The sequence below is a fragment of the Monopterus albus genome, unplaced genomic scaffold (assembly GCF_001952655.1).
Source record: "Monopterus albus unplaced genomic scaffold, M_albus_1.0 scaffold194.1, whole genome shotgun sequence".
NCBI lineage: Eukaryota > Metazoa > Chordata > Actinopteri > Synbranchiformes > Synbranchidae > Monopterus > Monopterus albus.
In genome coordinates, this window is record NW_018128074.1 from 560531 (window position 1) to 570296 (window position 9766).

General features: G+C 43.3%; 1 protein-coding gene across 1 annotated transcript in view; it reads right to left on the reverse strand.

The window, feature by feature from the left end:
* Window positions 1-7260, reverse strand: part of itga5 (integrin, alpha 5 (fibronectin receptor, alpha polypeptide)) — a 33469-nt gene extending 26209 nt beyond the window's left edge. Inside the window, exon 1 of the mRNA XM_020617795.1 lies at window positions 6790-7260. Within this exon, the coding sequence (XP_020473451.1) occupies window positions 6790-6998 (209 nt within the window). The 5' untranslated portion in view covers window positions 6999-7260. The remainder of the gene's footprint in view (window positions 1-6789) is intronic.
* Between the last annotated feature and the right edge of the window lie 2506 nt (window positions 7261-9766).

Here is a 9766-nt window from a genome sequence, read left to right on the forward strand (position 1 = left end):
ATGTGGCTCCTGGAATGTGCATTCAAATATTTATGTAATTAGCAGAAAAAAAGATAAATGCTCAGCTGAATGACAGACATGCTCATCAGGTTGTGTCTGAGTCAGAATGAAAGACAAAAGGCTGTTCAGAGAGAGAGTGAAAGCACCACCATCACAGGTTTAATAGAGATCACAGCAGGCAAAGCAGAAGCTACACTGGTAACTGGAGCTCAGTATGCATTTGAAAAGCAATGAGAAGTCGCTTCTAAAAAACTCAGACAGGGTCCTCTGCTGGCTGACATGTTTCTGCTACAGGAGAATTAAACTGATTTTCACTTGGCTGTTTCATGTTGCTACGGACAAACAGCAAATCCACTTCACAGGAGAGAGACTGGAGCAATGTCTTTAGTTGGGGAATAGGCAGATGAATAGCATTAGCAGCCTCACAATGTCTGGCATTATAAACTCCACCAGCGGCCATTCAGTAGCCACTAATGAGCTCCATAACCCAGCTCACAATTAAGCATTAATTAAACTACAGTAAGTGATTTGGCCTGCGAGTGAGAAATGTCTAAACAGCAGCTTCACCGTAACTAAAGACTGGGTTGGTCTCATTCAATCAGAGGCCATTCTACAAAAAAAAAAAATCTCTCACCACATCATAACTGCCAGAATGTAACCACTATTTTATGTGGAGCTGAGAAATTAGGGGCAATTCAGAGTGCGAGAACTTGCTGATGTGACACAATGGTTCATAGCCATGGCTACTAGAGTTTATGATGGGGTTACAGAAGGAGGCTGTCAGACGGTTACCCCCTCCCCTTCAGCCCAAACATTTTCCCTTCATTCCACATTTATTTGTCTTCATCCAGCTGCAAAAGCTGATGTCACTTGAACACTATTATAACTACTTTAAGCTAGAAAGAAGGGGGGAAAGATCATAATCCCATTTGCTGAGCCGGCCAGCTGCTGTCATAAACACAGCTCAGCAAACAATATGGCACAGGCACAAAGGCAGCAGGTGGGGGGGGGGGGGCAAACCTCAGCAACACCTAAGTAAAACATGTACAGTGACCCATGGAGTTTACACTGGGCAATCAACACATGCTTAAACACTGAAGTGGTTCCATATCAGAAAAAGGAGATCACATGCAGTGGCATGATCTGAGCCAGAGACAACTCACACTCCTGCTCCCACAACAGAGAAGTAGAGCCTGCTAAATACTACAAAGATCGCCCCCCGATTCTGAAGCACTGCATTTCCCACATAATTAAATGTCATCGGCATCAATAGAAGTGGAAATATAGATGTGGGCAGTGTTGGTCTTTGGTTCTTGTTACCAGTGCTAAGTCTGAGAGACGAGACAGTCCAAGTAACTTCAAAACAGTGCTGATTTATTCTAAGGATCACAGGTAAAATTAACATTACATGCTCAGGTATCTTGCACCTCCAAACTGCTCACAGGCAGATGTAAGATGAAAGACCCTGAACCCACCAGGCCTATACATTATATCCCCTCGGTTGGGCTAGCCCCATACTACACAGAAACGTCAACCGAGACGTCTCTGTTACCAGCTTTACAGCTGGCCATAGCAGTAGGCAAAACATGAAGCAAATCAATGTGTGTGTGTCTGTTGGTTAAGTGGTGTGTAACTAAAAACATTCTCACGACTTCTAGTAACATGTCATGATATTAAACATAAGAACATATTATGGCTAAGGCTACAGTTATACACGTCATAATAATAATATTAAACACCCTGTCTGCTGACAGTCATCAACTCTTCTCTCTAGTTATCCTTGACCAGATGTACCCTGTAGAAACTCATAAGCATGACTAAGCATTTAACAGTCTAACTAGACATCCTATCTCCACTAAACATTTCTAATACATAAAGTATCTATCCAATATCTATCTGACTAAAAATACCTAACAGCAGTTAGTTGACATGCTCAACAAATTAATGAATTCTTCTATGATGTCATCCTACAGCACCAATGTTGGCTTTTCAAAGCATGCACAGGCACTTAGAGTGACAAATGACAGAAATGAGTGTGTGATAACTTATTCTAGACCACATGGAGCCACGTGAATAGTCTCACGTCCTCTCAGAGCCAAGGCCAGACAGAAGCCATTTGATTCCTTATGGCTGCCTTAAGGATGATCGTCTGTTCGCACACGCCACATACACACATGTTGTCGGAGCTGCCGCCCGGGAGCCTCAAGATGATGAGAGTAGCAGTTCCTGCTGGGACGGTGTGTGCTGACTACAGAGTCTACTATGCTGAGCTGAAGCCTTTTTTTTTTGTTAAAGGTCAGATGGTATTGTGAGGCAAAAAGGATCTGTATGTTGCTCTACGGGCCTGAAGCAAGTCTCTCCAACAACTTTGAAAGGTTTCCACAACCCAGAATGAACTTGAAAAATAACCTGTACTAACTAGTGTAGATCAGATCCATCTGTTGAGGACTTTGAAAGGATAACAGAGCAGGTTAACAGGTGAACAGCAAATTTCAAATGCTGCTGACCAAGGTAGTCACACAGGACAATGTGAACATCCAAGGGCAAGTCAGGTCTGTGTTGACAGACTTACAGACACTCCTGACTACAGCATACTTTCTTCTTTTACATGAATGATAGTTTCACCTATGAATTACTGGCCTGGTGCCTGCCTATGCAGGCTGACACCCAGCTGATCTAGCACACACACCATTTTAACTTCCAACCTTTCAGCCAGGAGCAATCTTGGATGCTTTTACAGTTAATGTGTGAAAATCAGCAGCTGTTTTGTCACAGCTGCCAACCATGTCAGCTCAGTGCAAAAAACATTTACCAAGTGCCAAGTAAGAATTCTAAAACATCTTCGTACTACAGCAAAACATCAAAATGGATTGCGGTTTAGCCTATGCATTTTCTCACAGCAAACTGTTGCCCACCCCCAAGATATGACCCCCTCCTCACCATTTCTGACTCTGAGTGCCCTAAAGCCCCCCTGCAGGAAATGTAACTGCCGGTGGTTCACACCTCTCAACAATGTCCTGGCAGGGGGTCCCGTCTTCGCACCTCAGGATAGAGAGGCTGTTGTATTAAATGTGGTGATGGGGGAGGTGACGCAGCTGCTGAAATACTTTTGTCTGTGCACCCTGAACCCCAGCAGCACCCACACATGTATGCATACATACAGACCCAAACACTTTCATATAGAGTAATGGCCAGAGGTCTTGTTTCCATCTCAAATATGAATACTACTGCTAGTTTGAATTTCAGCCAGTTGAATTTCCTAGTGCATCATCATATGATGGTGTCGTTTGTTTATTGACATATAAGGGAACTAACTTTATCAAATTACCATAGATGTGAGTCACTACAGAACCCAGGGTTAAAGTAAACCAGGCCTACAAGCAGTCAGAGACGAAACAAAGCCAAGAATGAGTCAGGGCAGCCCTGATCAACAGCCAACTCCAATCCAAAGTGGACACGATGTCATTGGGGCATTCTCAGCCCAGAACAGCAGACATGACAGCAGGGTTCACAGGCCCTTTAAACACATCATCACCATCCACATATCATTCCAGTGAACAAACATAAGCCTTTTATTTAAAGGCCATTTTACCAACAGACCAGTAAAAGCTACTTCAGGATTGGGACAGAATGCACTGTAGCCACACAAAGTAAATCCTAAGTGACTTTTAGGTCAACAGACACTCATGTTCCCAACCTACTGCTTTGATTATTATAGGTACACACAAAGTTGGACAATAAAAAAATTTAAGTTTTGCAGAAGGCCATTAAATTAAGAAAGAAATGAGTCACAGTGAAAGCTCCTCCGACTGAAAACAGTCAACAAATCCTGTCATCAAACAAAGGGCCCCATTGTCTGCACGCAACTGGATGAAGAAAAGTTTGGCAGCCCAAATATACAAACTGCACTCCTGCAGCTCAAACACTTATCGGTTTGATTTAGAAGCAGGTCCACAGAAAAGGACACCAGTGAAAACAGTAACAGAGATGAGACCGATCATATATGAAGAGAGGCCTCTGTGTAGACGGAGAAAGCATGGCCTCTATAGTGGCCAGTCCAGACCCCAGTCCAATGTCAATATTAGTTCATCTCTAACCTTGTCTGAGAGGGTAAACTCCAGGAGAGTGACCTACACAGACCTGCTGACCTCGACATGTGCTCATCACAGCCAGACAGCATGACACTGATGTCACGCAAGGACTGGAACATATTATTTTCTCCATCCAGGGAGTCTTCATCATTACACACTGACTTTAATGCCATATCTCATTCACTGCTGCTAGAAAAAGTTAAAAAAGTGATTAAAATAAATGTTTGCTTAAGATCATTCCGACATTCTTCTTCACTTATTCACTTTTGAAAGATATCAGAACCTGTTTCATCCTTTCATACATTCCAGGCCAGATCTGTTTTTATTTACAGCCCCTGACCTTCAACCTTTTGTACTGCAGTATGGTCCACTCCCTTATCTCTGCCTGGCACCAGAGAAAGTCAAAACACAGTCAGTTACTGATGTCTGATTATTAAATGTCTGAGGAGAATGTCAGGCCTCACAGGTCCTTCCCATGATGCACAGGAGGGTGTGCGTGGTCACTCACATAAAGAAACTACAGACTGTCAATAGTCCATCTTCACTCAATACAAAAATAACATACACACGCAACAGAGGACCTTATATCCTCTTACCATTCCTGTGTACATCTGACAACCGGCGTCACACACAGTTCACAGACACTATCCTCAGGCGGTCTTCCATGGTGGGCCATCTGCTTGTGTCCAAATGTAACTTTATTATGTCAGGCCTAAGGGCACGACAGACACGTATATAAACTCATTGTCAAGGATCAGCATCAAAGTGGGAGAAAGTAAGCCTTTGTGTTTGTAGGCCTGACAGGAACATATGGATGGGAGAAGTATCTTCCCCCTTTCCTCTCCTTCCACTGTAGTCTAACCAGTGATGAACACAAGAGGCAAAGGGTTTACTCATAAGGTTGGAGCCAGGCTCACAGCAGCTCATCCTGACAAGAAGAAACTCCCTGTGCAGCCCTTAACTGACCTCAGCCCAGGATTCCACCTACTCCCCCACACTCCACATCTCCACAGTGTGGGTGATGTGATGGCAAAACCGAGAGATAAGAGAAACGCGCTTCATGACTCTACTGATACGTTTTGATGTGTAAACTTCTAAGAAACTGTGGATGGAAACTGGCACATACATGTGGTTTGCAGATAAAGCAATGACTCACTGTCTTAAATCTGCTTTCTAGTTTTGTTTGACATTTGACTTCTGAATACATATCATCCACATGAAAATTACAAGGCTGTAAGAAGCTACACAAACATTATTGTCTCCCCTGCATCTCCATAAGCATGGAGTCTCAACTGTAGAAAAGTTCAGATTACGTCATCAGTGAGACGACGTCTACTTTGTCTCATACTTAATGAGACGAGCAGAGATGATGTGGAGAGAGGCTAGACAGTGGGGGGGAGGATGAATTAAAAAGCCCTGCAGAATGACATCACTATAGAAGGAAGTACAGAGGGGGATGCTGGAGAAAGAAGAGGGGTCCATGCACATGAGCCTCACATACCACTCTCCTAATGTCTCTGCTTCCCAGACACAAAAAACTAATACCAAAAACAGCAAGCTTTTGAATAGACAGTGAGGGCTAGGGGAAGAGAAGGGAAACCTCCCCAGGTCTGAGTGTCTGACGTCCACGGAAGTCAGGAGAAAAACATGCTGCTGGCGGCCTGCTCAGCACAAAGCCCCTTCTCAAGTCCCACCACACTGGCTGGTTGGACACGGCTGGTGCTCAGCAGACACAGACTCAGCCAGGAAGACTGATTATGTCTGAGTGAAACCTTGACTGAGGCTGCATAACATTTGTTACTGATTGTTAGGATTACAGGCTTGGGTCCACAGCTCAATTGATAGCAACACAAATGCTAATCTGTCAGTAACTTCCATGAATTAACCAAGGTCTTGCTTTTTGCTACATCCCAGTTGACTACATGCTTCTGTGAAGGCCTACACTATGATTTTGTCCTTAGACAACCAGACTATTAGACCACAGGCATCTCATGCCAAAATCTCTTAAGGGGGGAATGTTGAGACAGTGGCAGCATGCTGAGTGTCACCTGGATCACAGAGCCAGAAAACATCGCAATCAGCAGCAGCTTTTCATAATAATCACCTTTATTCAGTCCAATAATATGCGAATGCTAACGGCTGCAGTTAACAGGCTTTTTTCTGGAAGGGACAGATTAAAAGATCAGAATGAAGTGTCATTTTGTTGGGACAATGAGATTGGGACTGGAGGTGATTCTAGAGTTTTTGTTCTTTGTTTGAGTTCATCATTTCCACTGTGAAATAGTCACCATCTTGTACAAAAGGAGTCATATAGAATACAAATTCATATATTTCACGAAAACGTTTAATTACAGTGACTTGTGCGCGCTGTGCGCAAAGCAAATGTCCAGAAGGCACAGTGTACACAAAACGCTGATGCAAAGAACATAACAGAAATGAACTGCTGAAAATATTTTATTCCTATTGGAGCCAACTCTTTAACTTTAACATCGGAGTTGCAATTAGTGGTGGTCAATAAAATCTCCAATTGGAAAGTGCACAAGCTGCGCGCAACGTGTTTGTGTACATCTGGGTATCGTGCCCACATACAATTATAAACAAATGTTTCAGACTGTGTGCACGAGTTTGTTGCTGAAAGACCCCTCCTCTATTTGTAACAGAGCGTCTGGAAAATGACTTCTGTGTTACAGAACCTCACCTGGCAGAATCAGCCAAATAAAAGTCAACAGCGTATCCAAAGTAACTCCCTTTAGGTCCGCTGTAAACGGCTGGGTTAGCCACGTCCAAGTTGAACGTCTCGCAGACAGGCATAGAAAAAGTCAGTACCAGCCCGATGATACAAAGGAGTGGGTGGGCGAAAAGGGCTACTATCCCCGGCGCCTTCACGCGAAATCGTTCCAATCGCATTGTTGGGAATAAATAGTTTGTTTTAAATTGCGGAATTGTCCCGGGTTGCGCGCTTTCGAGTCCGCAGATCAGGCCTGAAAACAGTGGTGGGATATGGCTAAAACTGCATCTCTGCAACTCAGATAACCGGCAACTATCACACAAAAGCTCGGTCGGCGTCCACCCCGCTCTCAGATTGACTCTTTGCCTCTCTCCAGACCCACGCCTTCTCTCCTCACTTCATCATGATAGACGAAGCAGGGAGTTCCCACAGCAGAGACGAAGTTTGGAGGAGGAGCCTGTGATTCCCTAAGAAAAAAAACTTGGTAGAGGGCTCTCATTCACTAAACTATCTCGGAGTGCATGTTTACCGATGTGGTAAAACTGTAGTCACTTTTGAACTTTTGAGTTGAGATTCTTTCTTATCAGTGACACCAGGGTTATTCACCTAAAGAACAATGGGTGCAAATCCTCCTTTCGATTGTATCTCACATTTATCTTGACCCATTGTGACTGGAGCTGGTGTCAGAGAAGGCAGCTTGGTAGGTGATAAGAAGGTCAATGAAACTTCACATGGCCATCCAATATAAGGTCCACTACTAATACATGAAACTCTTGTAGGGCTTTATCTCTTGGAGTTTTCATTGATAAGTCCGGGTTTCAAACGGTTATGAAGTGCTGGTTTTGTCTCCTTTGTGAGCATCAGCAGCCTTAGCTCAGGGTGAAAACTGATCATCAACTTCCTAAATGTACAGCTCTCATAATAAAGCCGTGACCTATTTGTGTAACTCCACACTAATTATACCTTTAGCACACAGCCTTGCAACTGTTGGTAGCCCCAGGAAAATGTGGTTTTGGATCCTCACTACTGTGCAGATCTCCCCTTTCCTCTGTGACCATAAATATGAATAAATGTAACATGAATTTATTGTAATCACAAGATGATTAGTCTGTTAACCTTGGTGCTGAGCAATGTCAACTGTTCAGCTCTAGGCTCACTCCAATGTCAATGGTTGATGTTTATTCTTTTCATTATAATACTTTGATTTGTATTGATGTTTCATTATGAATTGCTCATTTAATACATTTATACATGGCTTGCTAAAATCATACTATGATAGTCTGTGTCTAAAAGTGTTTGCTGTACATCTGAGCTGTTCCCTTGTCTCTCTTAGCGCAGCCAGCCTGCAACAGCTGCCGTAGCATTTATGGTCATGCTTAGATACTTCCACAAATCACTTCCAAATCAACCAGTGACACCCTGCTTTCTCAGACATATACTGTAGCTATTTGAAACTAGGCTGTGTGCTGTGTGTGGACACACCTGCAATTCTAAGAAGAGCACAGATGACAGAATATAGCCATGTTTTGCTAACCAGTGGAAACCCATTGCTTTGTGTTGAATCAGTCTCATTGTTGCCTTTTAAGGGATTGCCTATACAGTATAGGTGTACGATGGCAGACTGTACTGTTCACCAATCAGATAATGAGATGTGTACTCTTGGGTATGATAGCGTGATGCTAAGACTGTTCACCCCTTGAGCTGCACTCTGTCTGAAGAGGATACAAAGACTGGAGAGGATCGGGGCAGCCGCCTCTTCTGCTTCTTTTTTCTTCTGGGGCCTCTTCTTCATCATCTAGATTAGCAAACTTTTTTTATTTGTTTAATTCTCTTGTGTCCCATTTAAACAGTCTTCTGAAGTTTTTAAACATTATTAAAGATTTGTTAAAATTTTAAGAACTTCAGTTTTTTTATGGGGGTGTGGTTTTCACAACCCAGGGAGGAAAATGGTTCCTTCAGCCCCCCCAAGGTAAGAGCCTCCTCCATTCTTGGTGGTTAGATGTATCACAGTAGAATCCTTATCCTGGCAGGGATCTAGTGAATAAATCCATGTCTAAAAGGTATTGAGGTTCCAACTGAATTAGCCTGCAGAGGTTTAAATCAAAGTGGTCTGCTAGTGAGCTGCTTGACTGCACTGCGGTAAAGTGTAGTCACTTTTAAGTCACTAAAATGAAAATAAATAAGCACATCTAGAAGACCATAATCACTAAAACAGTGCTGCTCACCGGAGCTTCCAATAGGGAAGATTATCCCAATAGCACAGAAGCTCATGAGCTGCGTGCGTTAAAAGGGCCTAATTTGCTCTTAGATCAGATCCTCTTGGACTCCAGGGTTCATGATCTGACATTCCTGGCATGTAGTGAATACATTAGGAGGGAGTAAACTTAGTTAAGACTCTCAATAAAGAGCAGGGTAACTCCTGGTGTCTTTCACTTATATTCACTACACAACTCATTGTGTGATCCATATGTATTTCTACCTAATGTAGAAAGAAATTCTTGATAAAATGATATAGTGCTATGTTATGTATTTGCAAAACTGTTCAAATAATTGTTTAATCTGTTTGACCTTTGGAAAGACTAGACCTGTGCTCATGAAATGCTTGTGAGTAGGTGCAGAGGCTCAGAGCAAACACGAAGTCTTGCAGATACATACTGAGATGACTAAACTGTCTGCACAAGAATAGTGTGTGGGTGTAAGGTCTGACTGTCTTGGCTTCAGATCATCAACATTTATCAACATATGAAATTCTAGGATGATTGGGCAGCAGTCGAAGGCAGGGGCCCCGACGACCCGATCTCTGGACACGGAGACTAGCCCCGGGGACATGGAATGTCACCTCGCTGATGGGGAAGGAGCCCGAGCTTGTGCGGGAGGTTGTGAGGTACCGGCTAGATATAGTCGGGCTCACCTCCACGCACAGCTTGGGCTCTGGAACTTTACTCCT